Source organism: Ambystoma mexicanum, chromosome 3q (genome assembly GCF_040938575.1).
Source record: "Ambystoma mexicanum isolate Mex_15411 chromosome 3q, UKY_AmexF1_1, whole genome shotgun sequence".
NCBI lineage: Eukaryota > Metazoa > Chordata > Amphibia > Caudata > Ambystomatidae > Ambystoma > Ambystoma mexicanum.
Window position 1 is genome coordinate 738,482,377 of NC_090926.1, and position 17,219 is coordinate 738,499,595.

A 17,219-nucleotide genomic window follows, 5' to 3' on the forward strand; every position below is an offset into this window, starting at 1 on the left:
AATTTAATAGAGACCATCTTTTTGTAAAGACCGCCCTGCGACCAAGCCAGATGTTTTATTTCCGCAGCCGTTTCAGAGGATAACAGCTGGCCGTGTATGCAACAAGGGACCTGGACAGCCTGCTGGGCGTTGCACTCCCCTGGTAAACCTGCCGCCGGCTCTCCTCTACCCCATCGCAAATCCAATGTACTTAGTTCATGCTCCTACTATTCTGAAACCTGAAGTGTAGGTGTGCAAGCACGCGCAAGCAGGCCAACATTCACATTCTGCCCAACAGATTCAGCAGAATAGTAAATTGCCATTCATGCCTTTGCATCCGCTGGGAGTGCACCAGCCCCCGAGGATGCGAAGTCTCTGCATAGTCCAAATGGAGTCTTTATGTGGCATCCCCATCAACCAAGAAATCACACACTATGTGGCCAACTGGGGCCTGTAAAACAGCTAACCATACTCTGCAGAGAAACATCAAGTTCAGCCTGGGTTGCAGGTAGCATCGGTGGTGGTCCTACCACCCACTGTTACGGCGCATAAGGGCATGGCCCTGCACAGGGTACTGCATTTCGATGAAGGTCAGTGTACCCACTGTGACCTCGGACGGACCCAGTACCTTGAAACCACACTTAGAGTAGAAGGGAATGAGGAAGTCTTCACACATTAGCATGGCTCGTCGAGCATAGGGCAGGCACCGAAGGTACTGCAGGTACCGCCACATCAAGATGGAGCCCTTCCCCTGCTGCCGGAAGGTGCGATGTACGGCCAGCACGTGGATGTGCACTGTGGTGCCTTGCGGCTTGTGAAGCGTCAGAGCATCCTAGGGAGCAGACAAACAAAATAGGCATGCAGTGTCGGTCAATTTCCAATTGGTAAGAATGAAATGACCAGTCAGGTATAGGTAGATTCCATCGTAGGAGATTTCATTGAATTTTGCCGCAAATGTATATGGTGGGCGGGTTAGGGTAATAATACATGTGGGGGCAATATAGGAGTCTCCCCTGCATACATTTGCATTGAAATATCTTAATAATTATTCTTGCGGTACAATCAAATTTGATTCAATGGATTCGATGGAATTACATAGATCCAACCAGTCACATCTCTGTACACAACGCTTATATTACGGTCCATGCTTCTAGCAGTTTTTCTACTTAAATTGACCCTCAATTAAGAAGTTCAAGAGGAATGATCAATGTTTGTGGGGATTAATAGGCATGTTCCTTGGCACTCAGCCCAAACCCTTGAACAGCACATGGAAGAAACAATATCCACATACACAGACAATACTGCAGAGTACGAGAGGTCACTGGCAGAAAATGGAAAAATTGTGTAGGGTAGGAAAACGGGCCTACAACAGTGGATGACAAGATGGCAGAATGTATAGCATTGTGCCACCCTAATGTAAGGATACATGTTAACATCTGGTGGGCCTTGTGTGGCCGCCTCCAAGTTCATGTAAAATATGTTAGAGAGGAGACGATCCTGGACATGCTAATGGGTGAGAAATATTAAAGGTAAGTGCAAGCAGTAGGCTACACAGAATTGAGCAGCAGCCAGGACTAGGTGTTCCGCCAGCACTGTTTTGTGTTGGCTTGGCACAGAACAGTCATGTGGATGGGCACGGGTGAGGTGGAGGCAAGCAGGACCTGTGCAGGTTGGGAGCAGTAAGTTGGAGAGAGACGTGCACCGAACAGTCAGATTTTGAGGGAGTCAGTGAACAAAGGCAGTCCAGAGTGAGGGGGCGGGGGTGTTCTGCATCAGGACTGGTGTCCCAGGGGTATAAGGCCGGGCATTGTGACGCATCTGGAAATGTCCAAGTGAGCAGCCGTGCTGCATGACATTGCTAGGGGGAAAGGTTATAAACCAGGCTCTGACTCCAAATCCCATAAGAAAGGGTAAGAGCTAACCTAGTCTGCCACCTCAGAGGTGAAGGAGGGGAAACTGCAAGGAAAGAACCAAAAGGGAAAGGAAAGAGTCAGGAGTTAAAGCAGGCCGTGAGATGCGAAGGAGGGGAGCCAGATTTCACACCAAATCGCAATATCTAAACCGGCAGGAGAATAAAGAAAGAGGGGGCGGGGCAGTGGTGTAAAATGGGAAATACATATATAGAAAAAACAAATTTAACAGCCTTCTATTGTAGTGGAGAAAGTGAAAAGTAGCAATAGAGGCAAGGTGCCTGCAACCCACAGAAAGGTAAAGGAGGGAAAAACGGGAAAAGTCCCTGAAGGAAAACCCCTCAGGAGGGTGCATTGATAATGAATCCCGGAAGCAGGAACAGGAGAGAGCAGTGCAGCCATGCAAGCCTGACCCCAGCCTAAGCCCAGACATAACCATGTGACACATTGAAGGGAGGCAGTGTGGAGGGCAAGAGGCAAGAACGTATCCTTCACTCTGTTGGCTCCTGGGGCACCAGGTGAGATGGGACGGGTGTGTTCGAGTCTCTTACCTGGTTGAGTTTTTCCTGATCCCAGAGGGAGCCGATTATGAAGGCCACGAGCCGTCCTTCCTCGAACCAGCCCAGGGAGAGTTCTGGACAAAGGTTTAAGAAGTGCCGCACTTGATCCATCTGGAGGGGGCAGTCTCCAGAGACGGAGATGAAAGCTGCAGAGGAAGAGCACGAGCAGTCAGGACTATAACATGCACCTGCACTCTGACATGCATTTATTTCTCTCCCCGCACAGTTTTCTCTGCAATCCTTTGGTCTACTGGCTTCCTCCTTATAGTTTCTTTTGTCACTGTTTCCTACACTGTCTCATGGCTATGCCTTCTGCTAGCATTTGTCATGGCTCTGTGTGTGCTTTTTCTGACTCTCGATGCTTTAATGTGCCCGTGGTTATTTCCCCCACTGTCTCTGTCTGGCACTTGCTGTCTATCTCTAGTTCTGTCTGTTATTGTGTGGACATCTCTATTCTGTCTGCGTATGCATTTCGCGTGTCTCTGTGCTTGGAGGAGGGGGTAATACGTGTGTATTTTTCTGTACCTTCGGTCTGTTGTTCGGGCTAGCTTTGCCTTCATTACTCCCTTTGGTTTGTGCCTTGCTGTGGTTTATTTCACCCGGTGTGAATGGCAAACTTTGTGGATCGATCTGGTAGTGCCTGCACTGCCCTGTGTCAATCTCTTTCTGCTTTGTGCTCTCCCGCGGTTGGTTTCCACTGTTGTCTGGCCTTTCTGATGCTTTGTGGGAGTCTAGCATTGTCCTAGTCCTGTCTTTTTGGCTAGTCTCTCATTTGGCATCTTTCACTGTGCGTATCCTTATAGGATCTCTTGCTGACTGGAACTCTCTTGAATTGTCTGTAGTTGTTTCGCCATGTGTCAGACACTTAGTATGAGCCTGTCTGCTTCCTGTAAGTCTACCATTTTTAGCCTGTGCTTTTGTGAGTGTGTGTGTACATCCCAATGTGCTTGCATATGTCAATGTATATAGAAGTGTGGACATGCACTTGTGTTTCTTTGCCCTCTACATGTAATCATCTCCTATATCGTTCAGTTTCCTTGTTTGCTTCTTGCTGTGTGTGCCCCTGTACAACAGGTGGTGTATTTTTGTATTTACTGGTGGTTGGGAAGTCATTTCAATCAGAAATTACGTACATCGGAACAAGACAGGCGACATAGGGAGTCCCACAGTAGAGGTTGTCGGGGAATGAGTAGAAGGTTGGTGCAGGTGTAAGCCGAATGGATAAGAAAGCCTAGATCTGGATTATGCAACAGACACGAGTAACACACGTAGTACAGGCCCAGTGTCCTAATGAAGAATATTATACAAATGCACACATTTACAGCTGGAACGTATGGGTGGGGTTAAGTGGGAGGAGCCCCTTCATTGTTCAGAAGGTGGTGCTTGAGTCTAGTCTTGAACCGTTCAAGAAACGTGATTGTTTGGTTATCTAGTGGGAGAATGTTTCAAACAGGGAGAGTAAGGAGAAGCCGTGGAAACAGATGGTGGTTAATAATATCTAGTTTTTATATAGCGCTAACTTGCGCTCGCAGGCATCAAAGCGCTGAATAACAGCTGATATCCCATTGTGTGGTACTCAATTTATCAACTTCGAAAGGATGAAAGGCTAAGTTGGCCCTGCCGAGATTCGAACCGGCATCAGCAGGCTACACACAGATGTCAGAGGCGAGCGCTCAGCTCGCTTATTCTGTCTGATCTGACCGGAAGAGGGGCGGTGCACACAGAGGTTAAGGCCACGAGAAGTATTTTACAGTGTTTGAGGGAGAGTACAGGGTGGTGCTGTCAGCAAGGTTTATGGCGCAGGGGGGTGCAGCTAGACCCTGGATGGATTTGAAGGCAAGAATGCATTTCAAGAGCAATTTTGCCTAAAGAGCCAACCAGTACAGTGGTAGCGTGCCAAGGGGGGGGGGATTTTGTTAGTTCGCTGTCCAAGAGGATTCCAAGATTGCAAGACTTGGTTGAAGAAGTGGGGGTCCAGGAGAGAAGGTGGTAGGATATAGGAGAGTGGGAGTGGCATTGGGGACTTGAAGAAAACATGTTTTCCATTTTGGAAGACTTTAGCGTCTGCCAGTGTTTTGCCATCCAGTGATTGGGGTTGGGAGGACCATGGTGATGCTTTGAGAGGTAGCAGGGCTGAAGGATGGGAAAGAGAAGATGATCTGGGTGTCGTTTCATTAGCAAAGAGGTAGTAGTGAAAGCCGAAAAAGGTGATGCGCTGACCCACCGAGGTGGTGTGGAGCTTGAAGAGAAGTGGGCCAAGGCCAGATCCTTGGGAGACAACCACAGGAAGTGGTGTGGGGGAGGAGGTGTCAGAGTCCCAAGAGATGGAAAAGGAGTGACAAGAAGCCACCCATCAAATCCCAGTTTCCTTAAGCCAAGGGAGGAGAGGGTTTGAAGGGGCTAAGGGAAGTCTCCAGTCTCAAAGCCTGTTGATGGATTGAGTAGGATTAGAATGGTGAAGGTGTCTCTTCCTTCACCCTCGCTAGGGTTTCGTCTGTAGTTCCTGCTCTCTGACGGGCTGAGCATGTAGATAACTCATAGGGCCTACATGAAAAGTTTCCACACCCTTTTGTCTGAAATTGCGTTCTTGTGGTTGTATGTGATTAAAATGTGGGACTGGGGACAAAGGTAGGGGTGTGTTTTGCATAGATGTGGGGAAATGGTAAAAGATATTAAATGTATTCGACGTGGCTCTCTGTTTTCTTTTCTCCATACATGCAAGGATAGGAGTGAACCACATTCCTTAGTTGGTCCTGCTCATCTGTTCACTCCCGAGTCAGGCCGCGCTGGGGTACTCAATCACGAGTCGGGGTCCGCCGGGGTACTCGATCCCGAGTCAGGGCCTGCTGGGTTACTTGATCCCGAGTCAGGGCCCGCCGAGGTTCCCAGTACCGAGTCAGGCCCTGATGGGGTACTCAGTCCAGAGTCAGGCCCTGACAGGGTACTCAGTCCAGAGTCAGGCCCCGACGGGGTACTCAGTCCCAAGCCAGGCCCGACAGAGTACTCACTCCTGAGTCGGGCCGCTGGGGAATGGGATTCATGTAAGCCCTGAGCACAAGACTAATGTTACCTTCCTGTGCCAGGTGGTTGCAATCCAGCTGTACCGCTCGCATGACACTTGAGGTTTACCCCCTCTCCTCCTAAGGGACCACATAGAGTGTGTGATGGAGTAACACCACTACAGGGGCGACATCGATTTTTTTGAAGAGTTCAACCCAGTTGGTGCCACTCAATCTCCTTACCCCAGGGCCAAAGTTGCGGTTGGGGCGGTAGATCTATAGCAGCGCAGGGCTGCAAAAATGAGTATGAGTGTCACTTCTGTGAGTTTAGTCCCAATGCACACTATCGGAAGCATTTCTATTCATTTCCTTTCTGTGTTTTTGTATGTTGCTTACATAACCTTTTCCAGCCATGTATGAGCTTTGGACGGCGATGGTTCTAATTAATTAAAAACAGCATTAATCTCTCTAAAGTGTGGCTCTTATGAGTGCCTTGCCTGTTTGCCCATGAGCAGGTGTCCCTGTCATCCAATCGCAGCCCACGTTTGAGACCCTCACAGTGGGCGCGCAGAGCTGCGTACATCCAGAAGAGCAGGTGACTCGAGGACGGCCATTCAGTGAGGTGCATCCCCTGAAGGTGGCACGCGGAGCTGGCCTGACCCAGGGGCCTTCACAGAAAGAGTGCAATAACACACCCAACAGCTGGTGTAGGATTGTGTTGTAAGAGTGGCGTGCAAACCACAAACGTCCTATCGCCATAAGGTTGTGTTTTTTCTTCTAACAGGACCACAGAGATATATAGATGAGAGTTGTATGTGCTGGGTGTTGTAGGCTTAGAGCAGTAGAAACCTTCAACTCGGTATGTCCGGGGTTTATACAGGCAAGAGCCTGCAGAGCTGGCTACTATATTGCACTTGTGCTAATGTGCATAACCACAATGCTTTGCTCGTGTGGCTCTGAACTGTTGGTGAACTTGACCTGATAGCTACTGGGTGGTTCTGAAGAAAGACTCAAGTGGAGGGTACACGCTGGTGAACGGTGTCACCCCACTTTTTTCAGAGAGCAGGCACCTTGTTATGCTCATTTCTGGTGGCACCACATTCAATTGGTATGTTAATGAGTTCCCCCACTTTTTCTTTAGTACTTGACACCTGGTTCTGCTGCATGTGTGACTTGGCTCAAATGGCGTATTCCACTTTAGTATGATATATGTCATGTAATGTATATCGCGCCTGTACACAAGTGGTTCTGGGTGCGACAACACAAGGAAGGGGAAGAGTAAGGGGAACAAAACAAACGATATTACTAGGCCGTGTATCATTCAGATCGTGACAGGGGAAGGGAGAGGAGAAGTGCCAGGGGAGGGAAAGGGAGAGTGCCAAACAAATCTCAAGTAAGTGTCGCCAGTGGTGGACGGGGGGCCGGTTCTAAGTAAGTGCAAAGAGGCAGGGGACTGAAGGGTTGCAGATACAGTCCCTTGTGCGCAGTTATCCCGGCGGCAGTGCATGGTCGTAAAGCAGCCTGGTCCCCATAAGGTTCAGAGGGAGGCCAGGTAACCAGTTAGTGCAGCAGACAGGAACATCAGCAGGGGAAAGAGAGAAAGCAGAAACGAAAAGGAAAGCCTTGAGTTGTTCCTGCTCAAGTTTGAGAGAGGCAGGGAGGCTGTTCCAGAGGGAGGCACCAGCTGAGGAGTGAGATCTACCCCCCACTCTCTGCTTGGAGAAGTATCTGACCCTCACGTAGTATAGGAAACAGAGCTCTAGCTGGGTAGTGAATGATTGGGGTAGTGATGTGCAGCCAGCCCTGTTTCTTGTCCCGGGCAAAGCGGGCGATTGCCCAGGGCGCAAAGCTAAATGGCTCAGGAGGAGGACACAGGAAGGAGCCCACCCAGAAAGCTGTCTCTGATCTTGCCGGAGAAAAGATTAAGCAGCCCGCTGTGCCTGTGGGTGCTCCTCTGAGATGTTCGGCTGGCTGCTATCTTCTAACTTGTAGATGACTGCGATGCGTTCCGAATATGCAAACAAAGGAACGCATACTCCAAACACAGCATGTAAGATGCTCTGGTGTCACACACCCTGTGTCCCTCATTCTTTGTGTTGACAGCTTTTCAAGTGGGGCAGTATGCGCTTAACATTTCAGTGTTAAGAACTGAACATGGGGCATTTTTATTCACTAGGCCAGCACAAGTATCAGCTGACCAAACCTATACATTCTTCAAAGAGAATTAACATGCCACAGAGAAAGGTTTTAGACTATTTTCTTTATTTTCGTGTCTATTTATTTGGCACACCAAATGTTGTTTTTTTGAATATTACTTTTTTGTTTTACATGGCGCATCCCTGGGAAGGTTAACTGTCATTTTCTTGTTTAAGTATTCCAGTGACTGCTTTGGGACATGGACTAAATTCATCAACTCAGCATTAAAGGTCTTTTAATTTTCTAAACAAGCCAACCACAGCCTAGCGTGAACACCGGATGGCACCTCAATGTCACTTGGCACCTTTATTAGGAAAGTAGAGTTCATTGTGTGCCACCATGCAGATAGTAGCCCAAGGCAAATCAATGCAGTGATATGTTTGCAGCAATGTTTTGTGTGCTGCACAAGCCACCAACCTGTTGCTTAATGGCGCCTATATGGCTCATATATGACACTGTCAACTCTCTTCTGCCTTTGACACTGTCAACCACGCCATCCTGCTGAACCATCTCTGTGATAACCTGGGTATCACTGGTCAGGCTCTGGCGTGGTTGACTTCTTTCCTCCCCGACCGACCCTCCCAGGTCCAACTTGGGTCCTTTCCCTCCGATTTCTTTTTCTCTACCTGTGGTGTCCCCCAGAGATCCAACCTCTCTCCCTGGCTGTTCAATCAATACCTGGCACTCCTTGCCCACCACATCGCCGCTCCCTGCCCCAATTTTCAGTGTTATGCGGATGATACCCTGCTCATTTTCAGGCTACCCTCGGCCTCCTCTTCTCTGACTGTCTGTCTGCTATCCAGGAGTGGTGTGCCGCCAATGACCTCTGCCTAAATGCCAGTAAGACTGAAATTCTACTCATCAGCACACCCACTCCCTCCTTCCCTGTGGCTCTCTGGCCGGCCTCTCTTGACCCTCTTCCTGCTCCCATCTGCAAGGCAAAAAACCTCGGGGTAATCTTTGACTCCACACTCTCCTTCTCTCCTCACATCTCTGACGTCTATAAGAAGTCACACTACCAGCTGCACCTCCTCAGAGGTATTCTTCCTTTCCTCTCCTTCCCCCAGAAGCTCACCATCTCCAGAGACCTGGTTCTCTCTAGGCTTGACTATTGTAACAGCCTCTATCTAAATCTGCCTGCCTCTACTCTCCGCCCTCTGCACCTTATCCAGGACAGGAGTGCGAGACTTGACCTTGGCCTTAAGCCCAGGGATCGTATCTCTCCAGGACTGAAATCTCTGCACTGGTTCCCAGTGGCTGCGAGGATTAAGTTCAAAACCCTCTGCATTGTCCACGAGGCCTTCTGTGGTCGGGGGCCGAAATACCTTCAACTCGCTCTTCCTAAATATCTTCCTTCTCGAGCTCTTCGCTCATCCGCCTCCAACTCCCTCAGGGTCCGTCGCTTCTCCAAGCAACGAGTTGGTGGTAGATCTCTCTCTTCTGCTGCAGCCTCCCTCTGGAACAGCCTTTCTGCCTCCCTGAAACTTGAGGAGAACCATCTCCGGTTCCGGAAGCACCTCAAAACCTTCCTCTTTGCTTCTGCTTTCCCTCCCCCTCTCCCCTGCTGAATTCCTGGCTGAAATTGCACCGGTTACCTGGCCACCCTTTCTGATCTCGGGCCCAGGCCCCGCCAGTTGCCCACCTGCACTACCTCCCTAGCAACCCCTGCACCTGGGGACGGTTTTCTGTATCCATACAGTCCCCCTACCAGCACTTATGTCTGCACTTCCTTGCACTTACCACCAGCTGGTTGTTTTATTTATCTTATTTATTCTACTATCACATGTACTGCACTTGCCCCGCTCCCTTACCCGTCACACTCTTCCTTTTTCCCCTTCCCCTGCACTTGCGCGATCTGAATAACACCTGGCCTAGTAAGATTGTTGTCTGTCTTCCCTCTGTTCCCACTCCCTGCCTCGTCGCGCCTTGAAACACTTGTGTATAGGGGCGTTATAAATGCCATATCATATCATGTAACAGCACATATACCTATTTTTGTCTGTTGTGTCCACTGTCCATACAATAGCACACTGGAATGTTTTGTGTATGTTGCTCTGACGAGCATGTCAAACTGTGCCCACACTTAACACATAAAGCAATCAAAGAAGTTGCCTCAAATTGTACCTCTACTAGGCCAAGCACCCTTTAACACTGCCACACCACGAATTTCACTAGCTGCAGGCCAGCACTAATAAGAGATGCTAATATCAGTTCTTTTGGGTAGAGCATGGGCGGTTCCATGTCATCTTTATAACTAATTACTAAATAATTAAAACTTTTTTGGTGAAAGAAAAATAACGAAAAATGTCAATTTTAGTTCTACTTTTTAATTTGGCCCCCGTCCCAAGCCCCCCGTTTCCCCAGCTTTTTTACCCCTCCCTTATCCCGCCCTGCTTTTTAATCCCTTACCCCATCCCCATATATACTTTTAACCAAAAAACTGACAATTTTTTCGTTATTTATTTTTCACTGAAAATGTCATTTGTTATTTATCTTTCGTTATTAACACTGTATACCAACATGGGCCTGCCCTTTTATGCCGAAATAACCCCTGAGACCTGCCTAATAGTGAGGAGGTAGTGGCTGAGGAACTGTGGACCCTTAACCATGCATTAGAATCTGGTTTTGTTTAAAACGCTTCATCAGCTTATTACTGGTCAGGCTAACGTTTGTAAGAGATACAACCCTTTCTGTGTAGTCTTTCTTCACATTGTTTATTGGGTCTCTCTTGTGTGGTATCGTGACCTGTCTGTAGATCTAATTCCCTAAAGATGTTTCTGTATTGGGGGTTGGGCTTGCTCACACTGAGACCCAGCCCTTCCTCATCTAAAATTCTTCAGACCCAAGAAGCAAAAGACTCGCTTCCAAAAACTTAAGCTGTCCAAATGAACATGTATATAGGTCATGATTACAAACTTAAGGGATGCATTTTTCTCCCTGAGTACCAAGTCGGCTAGAAACTTTCCTACGTGCAGCAAATATGTGATAGAGGTTAGCCAGGCCTGTTATTCCTGACAGTTTGGCCCCCTGTCCCCAAGTAGGTTAGGGTGACGTGTGCAGAGCATCCTGCATTATCAGGCTCGCGAAGCTTAGTTCCCCTTCGGAGCACTTACCTTCCCGTTCAATCTCGAAGACGCTGATGGCATCTTCTGGCGTGAGGCAGCGGAACTCGCTGGCCGGCAGGGTGTGCCTCCGCTGGCGGCCTGGGGAGCTGGCTGAGCAGCGCAGCTGGGTGGGCTTCAGGAAGGGGAGCGCGCTCAGCACTGACATCTTTCCGAACTCAGGGGGCGCTGGCGGGCAGCTATTTCCTGCGTGCGGAAGAAGATACCGGGCCTTCCTTCAATTCTTTTCTTGAAGCACGTCCCTGGACTTCCCCACCTGGTCTGATTCCTCAGTGTTCGATAAGGAGACCTGCTGGGAAACGGGAGAGCATTGAGAGGAACCGCTTATATATGCCAGCTCACATGCACAACACACATACACCTCTACCCCTTAAGCGCTGCGTGCACTTGCACGCCTTACTTAATAATCGCCACTGCTGCAATTAACATAATATAATAGACGGGCCTCCCATGCGCCCATCCCTAAAGAGCACAACCCCTCTGTACGCCTGATTCATCACTCATGGCTCATCGCCCCATTTGGCGCCCTGCTGCTGCAATTAAAAATTGAAATAGATGGATAAACGCCCATTCATTTCAGAACTGGCAAACCCACGGATAAACACACGAAGGGCAGCGGGACACGCAGCTGCAAGAGGTGAAGAACCATGATGACCGTCCAGCGCTTAAGTGCTTATGCGAGAGGCTGCTCGTCATCTGTGTGTCTACGGTTATGTTGTCAGAAATAATCTAAACACATAGAAATTTCCTGCCTGCTTTTTACTGCACACCCACACTACTGCTCCCGTGTTTACGCAATACTTCTGTCCCCCTATGTCTTTGCCAACCCACCTAGAGGGTCCCAAAGTCTTGTCTTCAAAAGGTATAACCGCCATGTAAATAAGTCGCATTTCGATTTGCTTCATGCACATTATTTTGGGGGGATATTTGAAAAATGTAGATTTTGCACTTGAGGATCACAGTTGGATGCACCTAGCACTACTCGTTCTCCTCTCTATTGGAGCGAATCACCGGCGACCTTACAGCTATCCGACGTCCGTAGGCGGAAATTATCTTCCTCCCGGTGTCCAGTGCTAACCCCACTCTCCCATCACCCATCTCCTTCCCCCTGATCTCCCCATTCCTTTACCCAAGGCTTCTCTTAAGTTGCGAAATAAAACTCCAGTATGTCATTATTGCCACCTTCGCCATGACCAACCTTCAAAAGGACGATCAACCCCTACCTCACAGACCTCTCGGCTAAAACTCTGATCACTACCCTCTTGCTCATCAGCAAAGTGGTGTAGTGTTCGGGCCTAGTTCTTGGTCCTCCCCTCTATTCCACCTCTCCCCTAAGCCAAGTTCTCAATGATGCTGCCTCTACAGCTTATCTAGAAGGCCCACCTCCACACATCAACACTAGGCCGGATGGCGCTCCATGCAAAGTCATGCTCTTATGGTCCAAGTCTTCAAATCTGTGGTCCTGTTAAATGGCTGACTGAATCCCTCTCTATTCACTCTCGAGGACTTTACGTGTTTTCCTCTCATTCATTTCTGCCCCCTCTTGTCTTCTCCAGCTTCTTCTCTGTACTTTCCCCGTCCATTAAAGACTCCCCCACCCCCAGACATCAATGCCAGCCAGTCCATCAGTGGAAGTGTTCAAGACCCGACTCAAGCTTCACCTGCCAGCCAGTGAAGGGTCATCTCCATGTCCCCCTCCCCGACAACCCCCATGCTGCATAACATTATACACTTATCGAAAGTGTTCAAATGTAGATCCTGACGTATCCTATTTTGGTCGGTTACATTGCCACAGTCGCCAGTCTCAGTATACTACCCCTCCATCACCTGGTTTAGTCTCATTCACGCAAGCAGCCTGTATTGTACAAGCACTCTAACCAGGCACTGCCTCTGCCATCTATTATATATCCCATGTACGTCACATCAGTTAGCAATGACATCCTTATTGAATAATACATACAAATAACGACTTGTCTTTTGAAAAATCAGGATTTACTTCTTGTAGAAATGTTAGTGCCCCCAGTAAGCTCTCCCTTTGGGCACACAATTCCAAAGAGAGCCCCCAGAACTGGATAGCATTCAAGATGTGACCGTCAGAACTGGACATAATCCCTGCTAGAGGACCTCATCTGTGTTTATAAAAAGTGTGTGGTCAATCATGTATCGTAGTCGTATCGATGGGGAAGCAGAGCATTAGGTGTTCTGACATATGATGTTTTCGAGAGGAGACTTAGAGAATGTAACACACTCTACCCAACAGAAGAGGGTAGGACTTGGGTGAAGTGAACAATGAAGTCTAGACATTGCACTGAGTTCAGTGAAGAGGTGCAAGTGCACCTCTAGGGAAGATTTCCAGGGATAATGATTGCAGATGGCCTGATGGCAGCGGGAGGAAAATGTTTCCAATCTCAGAAACCAGGCAGGAAAAAGGTCTGTTTTGCCATTACTCTAGTCTCCAAAGAGTAATAACCTAAAGTATGCAGCTGTGTGTGTGATTGTTACGGAGTGTATTTCTGCCCTGATTTGGGGTTTTCTCTGTAAGCATTATAGTCTTGATAGAGGGTCAGAACTGTTAGCGAGGAGTGATATCTTGAATTAGACCCATCGGGTCCACAGAGGTCAATGGAAGGAAATGCAGATGTGTTCCATAGATGCTTTGAGCGGGGGAGTGATGCATGAAATCTCCGGTGGCAGGGAATAGTCCAATAGGAAAGCTGTTACCGCCATCGACACAAAAGATTACACGTTATTGGACCACCATCCAAGCGCCTACAGGATTCATTTGGGATTTCACTTTGTGGGCTGTGTGAAGCTGGAAGGCAACTTTTGTCAATGTGGATTCACGATCCTAAAGGATGAGAAGATCATCCTGCTGAAAGTAGCAGGGTTTTGAAGAAGAGATTTGTGAAGAACTTCACACAGAGGATGTATGTTTTGAATGCTAAAAGGTGTTCATTGGGATGAAGAAGAATATAGTCTTGGCTCAGAGTTCCTCCACCGTTTGAGCGCAAGTCAAGTTTTCATTTTGGTGATGACATCACCGGTGGGACCTTCAATGGAATTGGGTATCATTTGCATGTTGGCGGTGAATATCCCATAGCAGAACACTCATCGTTTTCTATAGCTTGGAAAGTGTAAGATTAATATGATACAGACTTGTGGTATGCAGCCTTGGGCGATACAATGCTCTAATTTCTGTGAGTATAGAACTTCCAGGATGGACTGACTCATTTAATTGGTTGATTTAAAATACGAAGAATTGGAATCTTCCAATTCGAAAGGAAGAAACTATGTCCAATATCACTTAGTCGTATAGATAAACCATCACACAGTGTCACCTTTGTCCCTGATACACAATCTCTCATTGCTACATATCCACCTAAATCATGTCTGGCGATAACCAAGACGATTCTTGCGTACTTCCTGGAGTTGAGTGGCTACAGATTTTTTGATAATCTTTGCAAACAATGGGTATTTACTGATAGGCCTCTGATTGGTGAACTCAGCGGTATCAAGTTACAGCATTTTTCAGGATATGGTAACTTTGGTAATTTTCTAAGGGTAAAGAAAGTTCTCAGGGAGAGGGAGAGAGGAAAATGTTGGATATGGGTTGGATTTAGCAGCAAGTGAGAATCTATTAACTAACTTGCAAGGAGTATGGTCATGAACAAAGAAGAGTCAGAGGAGTTTACGTAAACATCAGGGTTCACATTTCTGGAGCGGGAGAGCAGGGTCATTTCAGGATGAGGCGATGGTAGGTTGAGTGTTTTGAATTTATGTAAAGAAATATTTGGAGAGGCTCGAAGCAATTTCCGTGGAGTGAATGGTAATCTGTTGGGGACAAAAAGGGGTTGTCGAATGAAGGACCTGTTCCTGAAATCATTTCACTTTAGTATCAAGGATGAAGTCTTAGTGACCCTTTTTACCGTTCACCGCGCAATGAGTTTGGATGAAGTTTGGAAATAATGCCACCTCTTTACTAGCTACCACACTCACCTTTTGCTTCGAGTTCAGATTGATCCTGTGACTACCAGGGAGGGGTTGGGAGCTAAGATTGAGTTGGTGGCATGAAGTTGCTAAAAATGTGGTGTTGGAAGAGGTCGATGGAGTCTTCCTCATCACAGAAGGGTTAAAATCTGAGGTTGGAAAAGGTTTTGAATCTGTAAAGCTAAATCACTGTTGGAGTGATGATGAGACACGGATCGGGTGGGTGTACTTGTTGGTGATGGGTGACATGACTGCTGGTCACAAGGAAGGTGATGATTATCTGAATGACCCAGCCCAGGGCAAGAACGGAGCCAAGTTCTGGTGATACAATGAATACGGCAAGGGTGTTATCTTGATGTGTGATGGGCAAGTGTTCATTAGAGTGGTTCTCAACGGGTGTGGGGGATGCAAAAAAGAGAAGGGTGGACATGATGGCAGGTGAAGAGGCATGAATGAAACTGAAGGTGGCTGAAAATCCACCAACCGTTTTTGTCGAAGCTGCAAAAAGGACAGACACAGCAAAGGGATTTGAGTTCACTTTATTTCTCATATAAGTCCATCATTTCTGTTTCTAAATTCAGGCATTTAGCAACAGATGCTGGAAGTCCTCTCCGGTGCTGCAAGAAACTAAAGATGTGCATGTTCCTCCATGGCTAATTCCTATGGTTGACTGGTTTCTGGGTCTATGAGAAAGCCAAGATCTCTTTCAAGATGGGCACCATGCTATATAAATATACCACGCACTGTGCCAAGTATAGATAACGCTAACACAAACACATCCTTCCTGCTACTAATACCTCGCCCTTTGTACTTCAGTATTACTTGTGTTCTCCCCATGACCTTGCCACTAGAGTTTATTTCGTATAATAACCGTACTGTCCCTCACCTGTTGCAACCTTTAAGACCACCTCACCCGCCCTATATGCTCGGTGGGGCCATACTCTGCACTTAGATGCATTCATCTTACACTGCAGCCTCTTAGGCGACCCACCCGGCTTCACTAAATCCTTCTTCATGTTTTCTACTCCCTCTAAAGCAGGAGTCTGCAACCTGCGACTGTCCAAATGTTTTGCACTACCACCCTCATGATCTCTTACAATTGATGCGCCAGGCTGGAGCTGATGGGAGTTGTTGCAGTACGAAACATCTGGAGAGCCAACAATCGCAGACCCCCTTCTCTATTATATCAGCCCTGCTACATCTTTGTTTCATCTGCAAATGCACAGACCATTTAGAACTGCAGTAATGTAACCTCACTTCCATTTCAATTAAAGCAATGTTTATTGAGACATTCACAAGTGGATCCTCACACCACAATAAGCAATATAATAACAAACTATGAAGTTTCAGACTACAGTTATAATGTTTAGTACATTCGCTGTCCTTAGTGTGACGTGGAATCCAAAGAACATTAGTCAGACATCTATCGTTCAACAAGATTTATTATCTTGGTCAGGATGGAGGGAATGAGCACAAATAGGAAATAGGCGTTTTTAGCTAAAACACAATAAGGGAAACTTAGACAAACTTTTTTAGTTTCTAGTTACTCACAATGGTACACGGGCCTAACTACAGGATCACCAGTCCCTCCAGGATTCCCTAATCTAAAGTACAGTATTAGGGATAAAGTACCCAGCTCACTTCTTGGCTCAAACATACAATCCAAAGATATAGCGCCTAACTCACCTCCTGGCTTTGCAGCCTCGGATACATGGGTAGCAGTTCCCTTCCTGACTTTGCCTACAGCAGGTACTTCTCCCCCCTTTTCCTTGCAGTATGTGTCAGGCCTTGATATTCTCACCCTCCAGCCACTGTTCACCTCCTGAGTCAACGTCTCCTACCACTAATTTATCTGGCTATTGACAGCATGTGAGGGATATCTCTCTGCAGGATCTTTTGTTTGTCTCGTGGTCTGGTCCAACCTAGTGCCTGATATGCAGGCATTAGAATGCGCTCTGATTTCTTTTTTTTAAACATTTTTATTTTTAGCAAACGGTTTACAAGTGAAACCTTTCAGCTTTTACAACAGTTACAATTAATCCATAAAAAAAAAGTTCAAGAAAAGAAAAAAAGAACAAAAGTCAAGGATTAGTTGCATTTCTGCCGTCACTGACTCAATCAACTTTGTGTAAGATAATGAAGTCCTTCCATCCGGATGTAAGTTCCTTTCTGGCTTCGATGTTCCGGAAGATAGCTCAGACAAACTCTAGCAAGGCGTATGTAAGAGAAGGTTTAGAGCCCTGCATCAACTGGAGCCAAATATCCTTCTCTGTTAATGTTCAATTACCAACAAAGAATGTCTTTATTAAATTAGATCGAATATTATCGACTCCTGGACAAATCATGACCAGATGGTACAAGGATTCTGACGTGTGACTACACGATCTGCAGTTATAGTCTCTGAGTGCCTTGGATTTCCTAGCCTTGAGTACTTCCTTTGTAGTTAATAGATTCAAACGTACTCTT

General features: G+C 47.2%; 1 protein-coding gene across 1 annotated transcript; it reads right to left on the reverse strand.

The window, feature by feature from the left end:
• Positions 1 to 344: 344 nt before the first annotated feature.
• Positions 345 to 10,914, reverse strand: LOC138581910 (serotonin N-acetyltransferase-like). Its single transcript, XM_069652858.1, has 3 exons — positions 10,758 to 10,914; positions 2,441 to 2,595; positions 345 to 811 (listed from the first exon to the last, which is right to left on the reverse strand). Exons 1-3 carry the CDS (start codon positions 10,912 to 10,914, stop codon positions 506 to 508), a joined length of 618 nt encoding a protein of 205 aa, XP_069508959.1. The 3' UTR covers positions 345 to 505.
• Between the last annotated feature and the right edge of the window lie 6,305 nt (positions 10,915 to 17,219).

Bases quoted from the DNA above. Each gene is read 5' to 3' on its own strand.
- LOC138581910 (XM_069652858.1), bottom strand. From the start codon at position 10,914: ATGTCAGTGCTGAGCGCGCTCCCCTTCCTGAAGCCCACCCAGCTGCGC. The intron at 2,596-10,757 runs GTAAGTGCTCCG...CTTCCTCTGCAG, and splicing joins CTTCGAGATTGAACGGGAAG to CTTTCATCTCCGTCTCTGGA. The intron at 812-2,440 runs GTAAGAGACTCG...TCTGCTCCCTAG, and splicing joins ATCAGGAAAAACTCAACCAG to GATGCTCTGACGCTTCACAA.